The 18,670-nt window shown below is 27.3% G+C and overlaps 2 protein-coding genes across 6 annotated transcripts in view; both read left to right on the forward strand.

Moving 5' to 3' along the window:
* LOC111690741 (sodium bicarbonate cotransporter 3) overlaps window positions 1-18,670 on the forward strand; it is a 62,461-nt gene that overhangs the window by 1,336 nt on the left and 42,455 nt on the right. For 2 of the 5 annotated variants that reach the window (XM_046945206.1, XM_046945205.1), the window contains exon 1: window positions 14,287-14,737. The gene's annotated coding sequence lies outside the window, so the exon portion shown is untranslated. Of the gene's footprint in view, window positions 1-2,295; window positions 2,751-14,286; window positions 14,738-15,958; window positions 16,094-17,409; window positions 17,777-18,670 lie in introns of those variants that run through there. The other 3 variants (XM_046945204.1, XM_046945208.1, XM_046945209.1) reach the window with 3 other exon arrangements.
* On the forward strand, window positions 14,745-16,025 carry LOC124418558. Its single transcript, XM_046945224.1, has 2 exons — window positions 14,745-15,281; window positions 15,925-16,025. The coding sequence occupies exons 1-2, from the start codon at window positions 14,979-14,981 to the stop codon at window positions 15,931-15,933; spliced, it is 312 nt and encodes a 103-aa protein (XP_046801180.1). The 5' UTR covers window positions 14,745-14,978; the 3' UTR covers window positions 15,934-16,025.

The raw sequence follows: 18,670 nt of genomic DNA on the forward strand, positions 1-18,670 counted from the left end.
AGATTATAGACTAGGCTATAGACTAGACTATAGACTAGGTTGTAGACTAGAATATAGACCACACTATAGACTAGACTATAGACTAGACTATAGACTAGACTATAGACTAGATTATAGACTTGACTATAGACTAGACTATAGACTAGACTATAGACTAGACTATAGACTAGACTATAGACTAGACTATAGACTAGACTATAGACTAGACTATAGACTAGACTATAGACTAGACTATAGACTAGACTATAGATTAGACTATAGACTAGACTATAGACTAGACTATAGACTAGACTATAGACTAGACTATAGACTAGACTATAGACTAGACTATAGACTAGACTATAGACTAGACTATAGACTAGACTATAGACTAGACTATAGACCAGACTATAGACTAGACTATAGACTAGACTATAGACTAGACTATAGACTAGACTATAGACTAGACTATAGACTAGACTATAGACTAGACTATAGACTATAGACTATAGACTAGACTATAGACTAGACTATAGACTAGACTATAGACTAGACTATAGACTAGACTATAGACTAGACTATAGACTAGACTATAGACTAGTCTGTAGACTAGACTAAAGACTAGACTGTAGTCAGAAAAAAGACTAGACTATAGACAAAACCATATATTGGACCGTAGACTAGACCATAGACTAGGCCATATACTAAACCACAGACTAGACTATAGATTAAACTTTAGACTAGACCATAGGCTATCCTAAAGACTAAACTATAAGCAAGACTAGACTATGAAAAGACTATAGACTAGACCATAGACTATAGATTACACTGTAAACTAGACTATAGACTACAACATAAATTAGACCATAGACTAGAACATAGACTACGGTAGTCTAAGGTTTCTAATTCTACAGTTTAGTCTATACTTTATAATAGACCTTAGTTTATCCTATAGACAATACTATAGACTAAACTATAGACTAGACTATACACTACACTATAGTCTAGACTGCAGAAAAAACTATAGACTAGACTATAATCTACTCTATAGACTTGACTATAATCTACGCTATAGACTATAGACCAGAATATAGACTAGATTATAGACTGGACTATAGACTATACTATAGACTGGACTACAGACTAGACTATAGACTAGACTATAGACTGGACTATAGACCAGAATATAGACTAGACTTTAAACTAGACTATATACTAGACTATAGACTAGACTATAGACTAGACTATAGACTAGACTATAGACTATAGACTAGACTAGACTATAGACTAGACTATAGACTAGACTATAGACTAGACTATAGACTAGACTATAGACTAGACTATAGACTAGACTATAGACTAGACTATAGACTAGACTATAGACTAGACTATAGACTAGACTATAGACTAGACTATAGACTAGACTATAGACTAGACTATAGACTAGATATAGACTAGACTATAGACTAGACTATAGACTAGACTATAGACTAGACTATAGACTAGACTATAGACTAGACTATAGACTAGACTATAGACTAGACTATAGACTAGACTATAGACTAGACTATAGACTAGACTATAGACTAGACTATAGACTAGACTATAGACTAGACTATAGACTAGACTATAGACTAGACTATAGACTAGACTATAGACTAGACTATAGACTAGACTATAGACTAGACTATAGACTAGACTATAGACTAGACTATAGACTAGACTATAGACTAGACTATAGACTAGACTATAGACTAGACTGTAGACTAGACTAAAGACTAGACTGTAGTCAGACTAAAGACTAGACTATAGACAAAACCATATATTGGAGCATAGGCTAGACTATAGACCAAACCACAGACTAGACTATAGATTAAACTTTAGACTAGACTATAGGCTATCCTGAAGACTAAACTATAAGCAAGACTAGACTATAAATAGACTATAGACTAGACCATAGACTAGACTATAGACTAAACTATAGTCTAGACTATAGACTAGACTAAACTATAGACTAGACCAAAAACTAGACTATAGACTAGTCCCCTGATCGGCAAAGAACTTTTTTAAGAGAATTTACTTTTTACTCTCTGCCGATGTAGGGACTAGTCGGTAATCGTGAGGTATAATTTTAAGAATGATGTAAAACTGAACTAATTCTCAACAGATTTGCTTAAATTCAACCGTAACCAAAATTTAAAAATTCCCTGATCTTAAAATAACAAAGAAAACATTCTTTTAAAGCCCAAACAAATCTAGTATACAGGCATATAGTAAACTGTAATAATAAACTGCAGTACAATACCCTATTTACAGAATACAATAACAACAACAGCAACAATAACAAGCAACAGCAGAAATAAACAACAGCAAAAAACCCGTAGAAAAAGAAAAACTATTTCATATCTAAACTAGGCCGTATCATTGGCACACTCTTGTTGGGTACATAGCGGCGTGTGTGTGTGTGTCTATTTTCTGTTGTAACAATTTTCTTTTGTTGGGGACAACTGACAAGAGAGTGTGTATGTTTGCGTGTATTTATTTTGTTTAGATATTTCAACGAAAGAAACTTTTTTGTAGCAGCAAACAGCATCCTTTTCATTTTAACTTTACAACAAGAAAACAGAGACAAGCAGCTATTTTCAACAAAAAGCGTGTGCGTCTATTTATTTTAATCCTTTGGATTGCTACACTTTTTGCTATTTTTATAGTGGGAGTTGAATACTTGGAAAACCAGCCACAACCAGCAGACGTAGAAGAAGCAACAAAACGTAAGTAAAAGTTTATTTTAAAATCATTCTTTTCAACATTAAGCTGTGAATGTTTCGTAAAATTTATAAAATTTAATAGATTAGATTTTAACTCTCTGTTTATATTTGTACTTAAGAAAGAATAGAAAGGTCACTTTAAGAGCAAAGTATTTGTTTGTAAATTAAATCGTGTTTTTGAAAAGTTTAAATAAAATATTTATACATGAATTTACTTAGAAAACAAGAAGGACTTTTGTTGAAAAAATATTATTTAAAATTTTAATAGATTTGACATTCACATTTCACATTGACATCAAAGAAACATACATATTTGCTTGACCACTTGAGATTTTTTTTTAATTTAGAACAGAATGAAAATAATTATAAAATTTATTGAATTCCAAAAAAAAAAACGATGTTTTAATTTAATCGCCAAAAATCATAAATTTTTTTCGAAATGTATTTTTTAGCAGACATGCGAAATTTATAGTTTCAAAGGTTTGTATATATTTTTTTAGTTAATAGATTAGCTTTATGAATTAGTCTATTTACTTGCCTTTTGACTACTATATATTTCAATATTGGCTATTAAGTGGACCAGTCTTTTGACTAGCCTACGGACTATTCTATGCACTAGTAATAGTGTATTAGTCAACACCCTGCAATTCGACCGGACAGTCCCGAACTGACCACTTGTGGTGGCCCCTAGCCACCTGACTACCCAGCGGACCGACCATTTTAACATGCGCTTGTCCTACGAGGAAGTCAATCGTTACTCTACACCCTACAAAGAGAAAGTAAAGAGACGATTGCCTCCGCTCTCGCTTACAAAGGGGGCACTAAAGAGTCGACTGTCTTTCGGAAGTACAAAAAAAAAACAACTTTTAAGAGTATAATCTCTAGGTTACTTGAGGACAGTAAAAAGACGACTGTCTCCTCTCACGCTTACAAAGAGGACACTAAAGTGACGACTGTCTCCATTATCGATTACAAAGGGTACATTCGTGTCAAATGACCCAAAACATACGAATTACGATCTTTTTCGTATGCATTGACTCTTTGTCGAACTGCTGGGTACATAGAGACAGTAGAATATTTGAGTGTTGAATAACATCAACATTTTCTGGTCAAAAGACTAATTATGGGCTAGTCTGTATAAAACCCAATGCCTTAGTCTCTAGACTACTCTGAATTATAAATTAGTCTATTGACTATTGACATATAAACTAGTGTTTGGATTAGTCTATTAGTTAGTTTATAAAGAATTTAAAATAACACTAACTTTTTCTAGTCAAAAGACTAATTATGGACTAGTCTGTAGAATAGCCTTTAAGATAATCTATGATTTAACCTCTTGACTACTCTATGAACTTATATTATGACTAGACTATGGAATATGTATTGACATGTCTATTGACATCTCTACAGATTAGTCTATTGACTATTCCATGGAATAGCCTATTGATTTGTATATTTCTGTGGACTATTCCATATTCTATAGTCTATGGACTAGTCTGTGGAATAGGCCACGAAATAGTCTATGACTTATTCTCTACACTAGTCGAGTGACTAGCCTATGAACTTATCTATGAACTATGTGATGGAATAGTCTGTGACATGTGTATGGACTACTCTATAAATTATTGTGTTAGCTAGCCTAGGGATTAGTTTATTGTTTAGTCTACTAAGTTAATTAGTTAGAAAGGAGGATGTACATATATACATCAAATTCGAAGAAATACACCTAGGCCTCTATAGGGCCTGTTGTGCGCTCCTTAACCAGTGCCTCAGGTGGGAATCGAACCCACCACCTCCTGTTTACCAGACTAGAACTCTAACCACTAACTTACCGAAGGCCACCTAGTCTACTAAGTGGTCTATTGATTTGTCTATGGACTACTTTATGTAGTGTAGTGGCGAGTCTTTGGACTTGTCCAATTACTAGTCTATAGAAAGAAGACAAATTTATTTTCAAATAACATAACAGATTTCTAGTTAATCGACTAGTATAGTATATTGACCAGTGTTATAACTAATCTATCGACTAGTCTATTACTAAGTATATTAACTTGTCTGTTGGCTAGTCTTTGGGATAGTCTATAGACTAATCTTTTGATTGGCATCTAAAAATAATATATTTTATTTATAAATAGAAAATTTTTTTATTATTCAAATAAAAAAGCCTAAAATTAAATTTTTTTATTTATGAAAAGAAAATAAATTCTCATATTTCCAAGAAGATTATTTTACCAAATTAACATTAAGCATATTACAACAATTCATAAAACAAAATAAAAAGAAACATTTAATTTTATATTGTTTCAAATATTTATTTCCCCTAAGAAAATTATCTATCCTTCTGCATTTACAGCAAAGACGTAAATGTAATTGAATTAAACATATTTTCAAAATTATATTTGACAATTGAAGTATACTTTAAGTCAGCTTAATGTTTTATGTATTTGTGCTTACAAATACATATGTATATATATGGTAATATGTATTTTATAATAAAAATTCTACATGATGTCATACCCTACACCACTGCTGCATTTGTAATTTTGGTAAAATAGTTGAAACTACTTTGCACACACAAGTAAAGATGGCCTAGGATTTTTGCAAAACTAAGCCAAATATATGGAAAAAATATTGTTTTGTTCTCGGTGCGGACCTACAATATTAATTTTCAAAACAAATATTATTTTCTTATATTAAAAATCCCAATTTTTAGATTTAATACATATTTTGTTAAAATTTCCCTATATTTTCTTTAAATTTAGCAAGATGTAGTGAAAGTATTCACGTTTTCAAGTTTTATTAAAAGAGTAGACCCTTTCACGAATGAGGAACGTAAAAGTTTGAACTGGACAATTATTGTTGATCCAAGTCTTTTATACAAAGAGTCATCGAAATTTTAGTAATGCTTTTAAAATATCAAATTATTGTACTGGATTAGTCACTTTCAAGATTCGAATTTCAAAATACAGATAATTCAATTGGGATATTCTTTGAACCGCCTTATGAATTATAAATTAAGTGTTATGTACACACATACATATGTTTGTATACATTTTAATTTGGTTATACAATAACTTTTCATTAAACACTTAAAGGGTTTTTACTTGAATAAAACTTTATCAATCAAAATCATTGATTTTCTTGTTAATTCATGAAAATGTTACAACAAGTATTTTACACGTTACCTTAAGACCTTTTAGTTACGCTCTTAAAGACCAACACTAAAGAAACGTTTTAATTAAAAAAAAAAAACATTTTTAGCACAAAAATTTTGTTTACAACAATACTTTTTATAGAAATTATTTTGTATAACAGTATTTGCTATAGCAAAAGCTATAGGGTATAATAGAAAAAATTTTGTGTATAACAGTATTTTTTAAAGAAATATTCCAATATAACAGTATTTTCTTTATTACAGTATATTATATAAAAAATTGTTTGCATAACAATTCCAATGGAAAAGCTTGCGTATAACTGTGTATTCTATAAAAATACTACGTATAACAGTACTTTCTAAACAAAATGTTATGCATAACAATGTATTCTATAAAAAAATTTGTGTATAACAATGTCCTCTATAGAAAATTTTGTGTACAACAGTAGTTTTAATGCTTTTCAATGGAAAAGCTTGCGTATAACTGTGTATTCTATAAAAATACTATGTATAACAGTATTTTCTATAGAAATATTATGTATAACAATGTATTCTATTAAAAATGTTGTGTATAACAATGTACTCTATGGAAAATTTTGTGTACAACAGTATTTTCTCTAAAAAATGTTGTGTATAACAGTATGTTCTATAAAAATGTATAAAAATCTATAAAAATGTATAGAAAAGATATGTATAACAATAGAAATATTAGGTATAACAATATATGCTATAGAACAATTTTTGTATTGTAATCTTTTCTATAGAAATTTATATATAAAAGTATTTTCTATAATGTTGTTTCAAATTTGTATAATGTTGTGTATAACAGTATTTTCTATGTGCATAACATTGTTTAAAAAAGTATTTTATTGAAAATGTGTATAACAATTTTTTTATAAAATATTTTTAAAATATTATTTTTTTATTTTTTAATCTTCTAAAGAACTATGGTGCATTATTTTCATAGTAACTATAAAGTGTCTTCTTAATTAGCATAAAAAGAGAAGGGAAAAATAAAATGTATTCTTTAAATGAATTTTTCAGAATACAAATACTTTTCACTTTCATTTCAAACTTAAAAAAGAAAATTGAAAAAGAAATGTAATTTTATATAATTTAAATAAAAAAAAACATTGTTAACAATTTCAACAAGTATCATTGCTAACGATTGATTGTATCAATTTCCGACATTCGCTATGCTTTCATACATACACCAACAATAATTTCTATAACTATTCGATTGGTTATTGTGTGAAAATACAGAAATAGGAAAAAATACATAAAATCCAGTGTATTTATACATACATATTGTGTATACATATGTATTTGATATAAATGTGTACAAATATAAAACAAATCAATGGTGGTTCGATTGTTATTGAATCTTTATTTACTAAAGCTTTCCTTTAACGACCACAATACCAACAATCTTTTGAAACAAAATATTGATTTTCTTTATTATTGGAGGCACAACTCAGTCGTGTTGCAACAAATTCATTAAAATTTCCCATTGAGGAGCAGATTCAACTACAAAAAAATTCCATTAATGTTTGACATACATACTTTGTCCTACATGGAAACTCACCGAAATACATAACCATAAATTCTTGAATAAAATATTAAAAAACTTTTTCATTATAACTTAAATAATTGACAGTTTTGTAACACTTCTGAATACTTTCCTAGCTTTGATAGTAGAATTTAGTTAATATAGGTTCTGAAACAATAAATGTAGATATTTATTGATTTTACTATAATAAACTAAACTTTTCCCTTTTCGTTTCCTTAGAAATTGCTTTTTTTGCTGGGTAATAAAAAGCTCATCAGCATGAACTACAATAATGCTAAACTTATATGTAAACATAATTTTATACGTTTATTTAAACGAGTTTAGTGTATGTGTTAGCACGATTTTTTTTTTTTTTTTGACAGCATGTAAAACATTGTACAAGAATTTCCCTTAATATTCACCAGATATTAAAGACAGTGAACTTTGAGAATTTCTAACATGTTTAAGGTTGCCAGCATAAACTAATTATGATTGATTTTATTTGAATACTTAATGTATGCAAGCACAATCATGACTCAATTTCGTAATAATTTTGGTGACATTCTAACTACACTTAGTATTTTTGAAAAGAAGATTTTGTGTATAACAGTTTTTTTTTTAAGAAAAAGTTGTGTATAACTCTCTTTTCTATAGAAAGTTTTTTCTGTAAAAGTATACTAAAATATTTTGTTTATAACAGAATTTTCTATAGAAAATTTCGTATATAACAGAATTTTCTATAGAAAATTGTGTATATAACAGTATATTCTATAGAAAATATTGTGTAGAATAGTATTTTCTATAGAAAATTTTGTGTAAATTGTTTTTTTAAGAAAAAATTGTGTTTAACACTCTTTTCTATAGAAAGTTTTTTTCTATAACAGTATTTATACTAGAATATTTTGTGTATAACAGTATTTTCTATAGAAAATTTTGTGTATAACAGTATTTTCTATAGAAAATTTTATATGTAACATTTTTTTTATAGAAGATTTTGTATATAACAGTTTTTTCTATAGAAAATTTTGTGCATAACAGTATTTTCTATAGAAAATTTTGTGTATAACAGTATTTTCTATAGAAATTTTTGTGTATAACACTATTTTCAATAGGAAATTTCGTGTATAACAGTATTTTCTATAGAAAATTTCGTGTATAACAGTATTTTCTATAGAAAATTTTGTGTATAACAGTATATTCTATAGAAAATATTGTGTAGAATAGTATTTTCTATAGACAATTTTGTGTATAACAGTATTTTCTATAGAAAATTTTGTGTATAACACTATTTTCAATAGGAATTTTCGTGTATAACAGTATTTGCTATAGAAAATTTCATGTATAATAATATTTTTTATATCAAATTTATTTTATAACTGTATTTTCTATTAAAAACTTTTTTACACGAATTTCTATAAAATATTTTGTGTATAACAGCAAATTCTACATAAGAGTTTGTTTATTACATTCTTTCCTACAGAAAATGTTGTGTTTAGTAGTATTTTCTGAATAAATTTGTTTGTATAACAATTATTTTCATATAAAATTTTGTGTATAACAGAAAATTTCGTCTATAACACTATTTTTAAGATAATTTTGTATATAATTGTATTTCCTATAGAAAATTTTCTGTATAACAGTGTTTTTATACCCTACACCACTATAGTGGGGAGGGTATTATACGTTTGTGCTGATGTTTGTAACATACAAAAATATTGGTCCAATACCCACCTTAAAGTATACCGATCGATTCAGAATCATTTTTTGAGTCGATTAAGACATGTCCGTCCGTCCGTCTGTCCGGCTGGCTGCCTGGCTGTCCATGTAAACCTTGTGCGCAAGGTACAGGCCGCAATTTTCAAGATAATTTGATGAAATTTGGACCAAGCATGTTTTTTGGCACAAGGACGAAGCCTATTGAAAATGGTTGAAATCGGTCCATTATTTCACCTAGCCCCCATACAACCGTACCTCCCGATTTGAACTTTTTATGCTATAATTACGTCAAATATTCTGCTATCTCTCTAAAAATTGGCACAATATATGTTTTATATAAGTATAAATGATACTGCAGATTTTCGTAAGGATCGGCCTATATTTGACCCTAGCCCCCATAACAACCCCTTCCAAAAAATGACTTAAACGTCTAAAATTGACTTGTAACCATTTGTATCGCAATGAAACTCAACAAAACTAACTGTTATTTAGAAATATATCCTTTTCCCAAATTTACCGAGGATTGGCCCATATTTGACCTATATAAAGCCTCATTTAGAAATTTTAGTTTTTTATTAATAAATGGCTTAAATATTTTGGAATTATGGTAATATTCAACATAAAAGTTTCTTTACAAAAAATAAAAATTTTATAAAAGTAAAAATTGTAAAAATATACTCATGGTGTAGGGTATCATATGGTCGGCCATGCCCGACTATACTTTCCTACTTGTTTTCTATAGAAAAGTTTATGTATAAAATTTTGTAAATAAGTACTATTATTGTCTATAAAAAAAATCAGAACTTTGTTTTTTTTTCTTTTTTTTGTAGAAATATTGTATATAACAGTTTTAAGAAACTATTGTGAATAAGAATATTTTCTACATAAATTACAAGGTGTTACAACATATTTTTTTATGCATAATCACAAGGATTACGCATATATTTAAACACACATATATCTTACATACCAATCTTCTGTTTTTGTCATAATTAATAATGCTGGTCACTTGATTACAGACAGCTACAGTCGCGTTGAATGTCATCAAGGCGCCTAAAATTACAATGTGTTTCTTTCTTGTTCGCAGTAACAAATCTAAAACCACACACACACACACAATCTCTTCCTTACAGTTATTCCCAACTTATGTATTTGGTTGGCGTGTTTTGTACTTTAATTTTCGCACACACGAAGAATTTTTTTATGACCCACATTTGTGATAAATACTTTGCCATCACCATCAGAAAAACATCATCATCATCACAGCTACTAGTATAGAATGTTGTACAAAAATACTACAATAAAAAGAAAAGAAAATGGAAATGAAAAAAAAGCTAAGCAAATAAAAAACTAATCCAAGTTTATTTTAAGGTTAGCAACAAAAAAAACTTTTAGATACAATTATTTTTTCCTTCGCAGACATTGAAAATAACATATAGTACATATTTATATACATACATTTCATATGTATTAATAAATAGTATATATTTATAATAAATTTTACTTTCTTTATTGACTAGATTTGTAATTCCATTCATGCAAATTACCATCATTTCACTCTTAATAAAAAAAGAAAAATCATATTAAACTATACAATAAAAATATGTTTGAATAGAAGGATTTATTCAATGCAATTTCATGCTTATAATTTAGTTTCAAGTACAATATTACAAATTTTATAAAGGAAATAATAAGTATATAAACTAGAATTTTATATAAATAGTTATAAATTAAATTTCTTCAAATGTTGCGTAATTTGTATAAAATTATATTGATAGGAGACAGACAAGTTTTTAGAAGTTTATAATTAAGTTACTTTCTCTTAACCCCAGATCAATATAAAAAACAATTAAATTGTTATAACAGTTTCTTTTAAGTAAAATTTGTTTATAACAATATTTTCTATATATTATTTCAATATATATTAATAAGTAGCAATTTTTTCTAAAGAAAATTTTATGTATAACAATATTTTCAAAATAAAACTTTGTGTATAACAGTTTCATCTATAAAATAATGTGTACATAACAATTTTTTATTAAAAATGTTTAGTGTGACATTTGTGTATAACTGTATTTTCTTTAGAAAATTTTTTGTATAACAGTGCTTTTTGTATAACAGTTTTTCACTAAAAAAAATTGTGTATAAGTCTTCTTCACATGAATGTTGTGTATAACAGTTTTTTATACGACAATATTTTCTATATGTTTCTCTATAACAGCATAACAGTTTAATCTAAAGTATTTCCTAGAGAAACTGTTTTATATCACAGTTTGTTCTTTAAAAAGCTGTGTGTATAACAGATTTTTATCGAAAATTATTCGTGTGACATGTGTGTATAACCGTATTTTCTATAAAAACTATTTGTATAACAGTGTTTATTCAAAAATTTGCTGTTTAACACTTTGTTGTAAAATTTTCACTAAAAAAATGGTTGTGCATGAAAACTTCTTCAAAAAAATATTATGTATAACAGTTTGTTATTAAAAATATTTGTGTATAACAGTTTAAAAAATATGTGTGTATAAATAAGTTTATAACAGTTTTCTTTAATTCTGTGTATAACAGTTTTTTTTATAAAAAATATGCATAAATAAATGTATAACAGTTTTCTTTAATTCTGTGTATAAAAGCTTTTTATACAAATTTCTTAATAGAACATTTTTTTGTATTACAATTTTTATACAGAATATTTTGTCAACAAAAACTTTTCTATAGAATATTTTAAGTATAATTTTATAACAGTTTATATATAAAACAGTGTTTGCATCAGAGTATTTTCTATAATATATACATTGTATATAACAGTTTATTACACAAAAAAGTTTTGTAAAACAGTAAAAACCAATTAAATTTTATTTTTAACACTATAACACTTCTGTAGAAAAGATTGAGAATAATATTAATATATACAGAATATTTTGTGTATAACAATATTTGCCTAGAAAATTCTACTGTTATACACACATTTTCTTATAAAATGTTATATTTTTCATATAAAAGTATTTTATGTGGAAACAGTTTTTATAACAGCTTTTTATTGAAAATGTTGAGTAAAACAGTACAAAAAATTTTGAGAACTTGTGTAATCAAACTATGGACTCCAATTTTTAAAATAAATTCTATCTTTAATAACAAATCTGGCACCTCATCAGTGAACTCTGCTGTAAAATTTTCCGGCTTAATAGATACATTTTCATCATTTTAATGTTAGCATAACATGTTTAGGTGGGTGTATAAGAGTGCATTTCACCTAAAATAAAAATGTTTTTAACATTTATGTAAAAACGCCTTCATGCAAGAGAAAAATGCATTTATAACCGCACTTAAGAGAACCATTTTCTTTGTACTCTTCCTTATAGCATAATAAGCCGGTAAACTAATTTAAAATGCAAGAAGTTTGTGTGCAGTATAAGAGCAGGGTTGTGGGAAAAATGCATATTAAAGATTTATTATTGTTTACAATTTTCAATATTTCTAGAAAGCAATAAACTTATCAAACATAAATTACGAAAAATCTTTATTTAGAGGCCGAACAGTGAAGGAAAAAATTTATAAAGAATATAAAAAAATGTATTTAGCATTTGGAATTTTCTCCTCAAAACCTACAGTCAATTGGTGAAAATTCAAAAATAAAATGTATATATTTCAATTTATAACAGATAAATAATTTTATGATCAAATAGAATTCGAAATCCCAAACACCAACAATAAAAAAGAATTTTTAAAAATTATATCTCGATAACAAAAATGCTGAGGAGATTTTAATAATAATTCTACCTAAAATATACTTAGAAGAGATATAAATATAATTTATACAAAAAATGTATCACTATTTCTCATCTCCACTGTTATTTCCAAAGAAACCAACAATAACATTCAACCACAAAGAATTGTAAACAAGATAATAAACTGTTTGTATGCATACACTGTTAAGAGGGATAAACAACAACAACTAAATCACAAAATTCCAAAATAATTATTTTCTCCTACAACAACTTTACACTGATACGATGATAATTCTAAATAACACACGTTTTTCCCTGTTTGCCATTTGAAGTGATAAAAATTTTAATTTTATTTATTCTAAACACAAACAAATCACTGCAACAAAAGGGAAAGACAAAAAAATAACATTAGTTGTTTTCCCACTTTTTTTCCTGTAATTCTCTATTATATATCACGCTGAGGAAAAACTATACGAATTGCAGGTCATTTTAAATTGTCAAGAGAGTTGACAGATAGAGTTTATGCTTTTGAGAGAGCAAGTGTGATATAAATTTATTTTGCAAAAGAAAGAGATGTAGAAAAACTGCACGAATACAATGATATAGAAATTAAATAGTAACGACAGCATGATTGTTGTTCGGTATAACAATTCATCTCATCAACAGAAGTGAAAAATGCATGTAGGGACCGAGCGAGTGTTGTCAAATGATTAATGAGGAAGAAAAGCACGGGTTTATGATTGAATAGAAATTTAACATAAATATGGAATCTATAGTGTAGTATATAGCCTAGTATACAGTCTAGTCTATAGTCTTGCCTATAGTCTAGTCTATAGTCTAGTTTATAGTCTAGTCTATAGTCTAGTCTATAGTCTAGTCTATAGTCTAGTCTATAGTCTAGTCTATAGTCTAGTCTATAGTCTAGTCTATAGTCTAGTCTATAGTCTAGTCTATAGTCTAGTCTATAGTCTAGTCTATAGTCTAGTCTATAGTCTAGTCTATAGTCTAGTCTATAGTCTAGTCTATAGTCTAGTCTATAGTCCAGTCTATAGTCTAGTCTAAAGTCCAGTCTATAGTCTAGTCTATAGTCTAGTCTATAGTCTAGTCTATAGTGTGATAGTCCATGTGCTCATTTTACCTGAGTTAATGCAACAAAAAACCCTACATTAGCCACACTGAATGCATCCATCTTTTGGTTTTCCCTAACAAACATCATCAGTGTTTATAGACTTTAAGGGAAGAAAAACAATAAAAACAACACACAAAACTAAGAGACACATAAATTAGAGTTTTTCATTACGTTTTTATTAAATGAGAGATGAAAAAACAAACAAAAAAGAAAGAGTCTTTTACTTTAGACACAAAATAATAAAGTCGATGCATACAACGATTTGCAACTTCAGTTCAACACGCGACCTACGGAAACGAACAACGACAAGATAAAAAGAAAACTAGAAAAAGAAGAAAGGAAAAACTATTTTGAAAATAAAATTTTATTAAATACAAAGAAGGAAATTAATAAAACGGAACAGGAAGTTTTTGTTTAACAGTGTGTGTGTGTGTAAAGATTTTAAAAGAATTAAATCAAAACCTTTGAAATAAAAGTGTTAAAATTAGAAAAATGAAAACAATTAAAATTTTAAAGAATGCTAAAGTGTTTTAAGTAGAAAGAAGTTTTATATACAACTACTAGTTTTTGTTTTTTTTTTTTTGCATTAAACAAAGTGTTATTGAACTCGGAGACTGAACAAAGACTGAATAAAGTCAGTGAACGCTTAATAACAAAAAAATTAAACCGCTAATGCTGTTTTATACCAAATAGTTAAAAAGTGCAGAAAACAAAGTAATTTTTAAATTCTTAAAAAAACAATAACAAGGCATATCATTATACATATTGTGTGTATATATCTTTTTTTATAAGACAAAACCTATGAACAATATATTTTTTATAAAAACAGCTGCTTTTTAATTATACTCCCACGTGAAATAAATAAGAAGAAACATTAATTTTGCTCTCAATTTCAAAAGAGCACTGAAACATTGATCTACAAATTTAAGATCGCAGAAGAAAAAGAAACGAAAAAATGAAAACACAAGAACTCCCGCAACATGTCAATAATGACAGTTCTTGCAACAGCAGAGGAAGTAATAGCAACTACATGGCCTCAAACAAAACTACAAACGCCGGAGAAGGTGAAGAGGCAAAAGAACTGATAAATTATAGCTCGAGCAGTACCGAGGGTTCAACTGCATCGGCCGATTCCACAACAGCGCCTCAGTTTGTGTTTCGCTTGACAACAACAACAAATATTATCGCCCAACCACCACTACTACTTCCACAAACGCCGCTAAATAATCATAATCATGCCAACAATGATAATCGCTGCGTATTATTTTTTGAACAAAAGAATCTTTTTTTTTCCTCTTCTCCACTTTATTCCAGATATTTTTCTTTGTCTGTTTAACTATATAGGATACATAGTACTTAAATGCAGTTGCATAGTTACCACAGATATTTATTTAGTCAAGTTTTTATATCGGAATTTTTCTTGGCTTTTTACTACACTTGTTATTAAGTGAAAACTTGGACTTTGTTTTGATAAACTTTTAGTTTACATTTCATTGGTTCTTTATTGTCTTTTTTTTTTTGTATCAAAACTTTAGCAATTTTCCAGAAATTGTCTTAAATTACGTTTTTATTTATTTTACTTTTACGCTGAATATCGTGTTAAGTTATAAGCAAATATTGTAGGTGTTAAGTGTAATTTTATGTGATTTACTGACAAGTTTTGTTATTAACAGATGATAGGCCTAAAATTTCCTTTAAAACTTAATTACTATATTTTGGATTTATCAACGTAAATGTAATTTAAATATAAAATTAAGGTGTTAATATTTAATATTAGATCGTTAAATAGGTGCTGAATCCTCACCCATTAATCAATCTCTGAACTGTTTGTTTGAGAATGCTCTTGGCTAGAGATAATCATTAGTTAATCAAAAATCGTTTATATATATTTTTCTTATTAGTATATTTAAGAATCTGATATAGTTCCGTTTACACTTGTTCTGGAACCAGTTTTTTATAAACAAATTCAAAAATGTTTCATGGGTGAATTCCAAGATTAACAACCATTATCGCTAAGCTATTGTTATCGCTAAAATACCCCAGCAAAATCTTTACTTACCCGATAAGTAGGCAAGTAATATTGAAGTAAATTGTAAGTGCTTACTTCTTTGACAAATAACTACTTATATTTCTTCGACGATAACCAAAAATCAATATTTCTTTAAAATAAAACTTCTAATATCGACTAGGTATAAAATCACAAACTAGATCCTTATTAGATATACGATATAGACAAATAACTATAAATTGTATTCAAAAAACTCTTTACCAAGTAACAAAATTTTAAAATATTCTACTGAGACACATTAGATATATGCTATAGACAATTGGCTATAAATCCTATTTAAAAAAATTAATTAATATTATTTATAACGACTACTCATTACCAAGTAATGTATAAAATACCAACATTACCCACTATACTTATCACATTTCAAAATATTCTACTGAACTATAAACCGTAGTAGCAAAATTATTGATATTGAAAAAGGTCTAAATACCGATTGTCCTATTATACCGTTAACGAAATAACTTAAAGCACCGTTATCATTATTATATTAAAAATTCCATATCGCTAACTATCGATTCCTCTAAAACAACTTTTCGACACTACTACCGTTACCGTAATACTTAAGTCAAAACCGATGACGCTAAAATACCAATTACAAAATATACATATAATCCTAGCACTAAGATATCGTTACCAACATACTCTAAAATACCAATACTACTAGAATACCGTTATCGAAATAAGTTTAAATACCGATAACACTATCATTTGCTCGTTTCAAAACGGTAATTTTTCTATAAAAAAAATATTTTTCAAAAAAATTTTCACTTAAATTCGGTTTTTCTGCTAAAATAACATTTTCACTATAATTTTTATACCCTACACCACTTTAGTGGGGAGGGTATATTGGGTTTGTGCTGATGTTTGTAACATACAAAAATATATGTCCTATACCCACCTTAAAGTAGATTAACCGGCTTAGAATCGTTTACTGAGTCGATTTAGCTATGTCCGTCTGGCTGGTTGTCCATGTAAACCTTGTGCGCAAGGTACAGGACGCAATTTTAAAGATAATTGGATGAAATTTGGCAAACACACTTTTTTTGAACCAAGGACGAAGCATATTGAAAATTAACATAATCGGTCCATTATTTTCATTTTCATAAAAAATTTAAATTTTTACTCAAAATTTAAATGTTTACTATAAATTCAAATTTTTACTTAAAATTCAAATTTTTACTAAAAATTCAAATTTTTACTAAAAATTCAAATTTTTACTAAAAATTCAAATTTTTACTCTAAATTCAAATTTCTACTAAAAATTAAAATTTTTACCAAAAATTCAAACTGTTACTAAAAAAAATTGAGTTTTCTCTATAAATTATATTCCACACTTAAAAATGCGTTTTTTCTGATTTTTATTGGAAACATAATTTTAACCAAATATTTGGTAGATATGAACGTAGCTTAACTGTCTGGAAATGATGCCAACAAGTAAAAAAAATCAAACTTTTGTTTAACTAAGAAGCCACCCTACTAAACAAACATGTAAAAAGTTTCTATTAAACTAAAAGAAAACATAAACTTCCTATTTGTTCTAAATAAAATCCCACATAATAATTCATGCAAAATTTACAGCCATGAACTAGACACAATAAAACAATTTAACACTGAATATTTAAGATAAATAGCACAAAAACAATTAGCACACAAACGAACATTTGGTCAAAATAACATTTAAGGTAAATTGTACTTTATTAACAACGAAATCTTCACAATAGACACAAACAAATAATAAACTTTTGTATTTATCTTTTGCGTAGTAATTAGCAGTTATTAAAAAAAAACGTATAAATAACAAATATTATTTTATTTAAACAAATATTTAAACTTTTTATTTAGTTATAATGAAATAAATAATAATGTTTTTGACAAAATACAAAAAAATATATTTTAGACATTTTCAATGAATATTAACATCCGAAAGTACTGAATTCTAATTTAACATAAATTATCTACTAATTAGTAATTACCTTAAATACTATGTAATGAGTAGAAAAAAAGATTACGTTACATTTTTTTTTTTTAAATTTAAATTTATAACCTTCCTGTCCAATTAGTATTCAGACAAAACATTTCCCTTTTTTTAATTTTTCGTTATCGCCATTTATTATTATTATTATTATTGTTATTTTTGTTGAAAATTTAGCTTTTACTATTTAAGTTTTCGATAGAAATCTGTATAAAATATCTAATTGATTGTAAACTAACAATACAAATAGTTGAAATAAAATCGAATTGAGATTATATTTTTATTGTATTTATAATAATTATAAAACTTTTTAGATTTTTGTGATTTTATTTTTGTTTAAATTATAAACAAATTTACACGCCCGCCTGCATTGAATTAAAAACAAAATTAAATTAAAATTAATAACGAAAATTGAAAATACACATGCAATTTTACAAAAAATACAAAAATATAATGTTTTTGTTTTTTTCTTTAATTTTTTCTTTTTTCTAAAGTTTAGTCTATAGTCTAGTCTATAGTCTAGTCTCTAGTCTAGTCTATAGTCTAGTCTATAGTCTAGTCTCTAGTCTAGTCTATAGTCTAGTCTATAGTCTAGTCTATAGTC

Source organism: Lucilia cuprina, chromosome 2 (genome assembly GCF_022045245.1).
Source record: "Lucilia cuprina isolate Lc7/37 chromosome 2, ASM2204524v1, whole genome shotgun sequence".
In the NCBI taxonomy this organism is placed as follows: domain Eukaryota; kingdom Metazoa; phylum Arthropoda; class Insecta; order Diptera; family Calliphoridae; genus Lucilia; species Lucilia cuprina.

Coding starts and splice junctions, on each gene's coding strand:
- LOC124418558 (XM_046945224.1), top strand. CDS start 14,979: ATGAAAACACAAGAACTCCCGCAACATGTCAATAATGACAGTTCTTGC.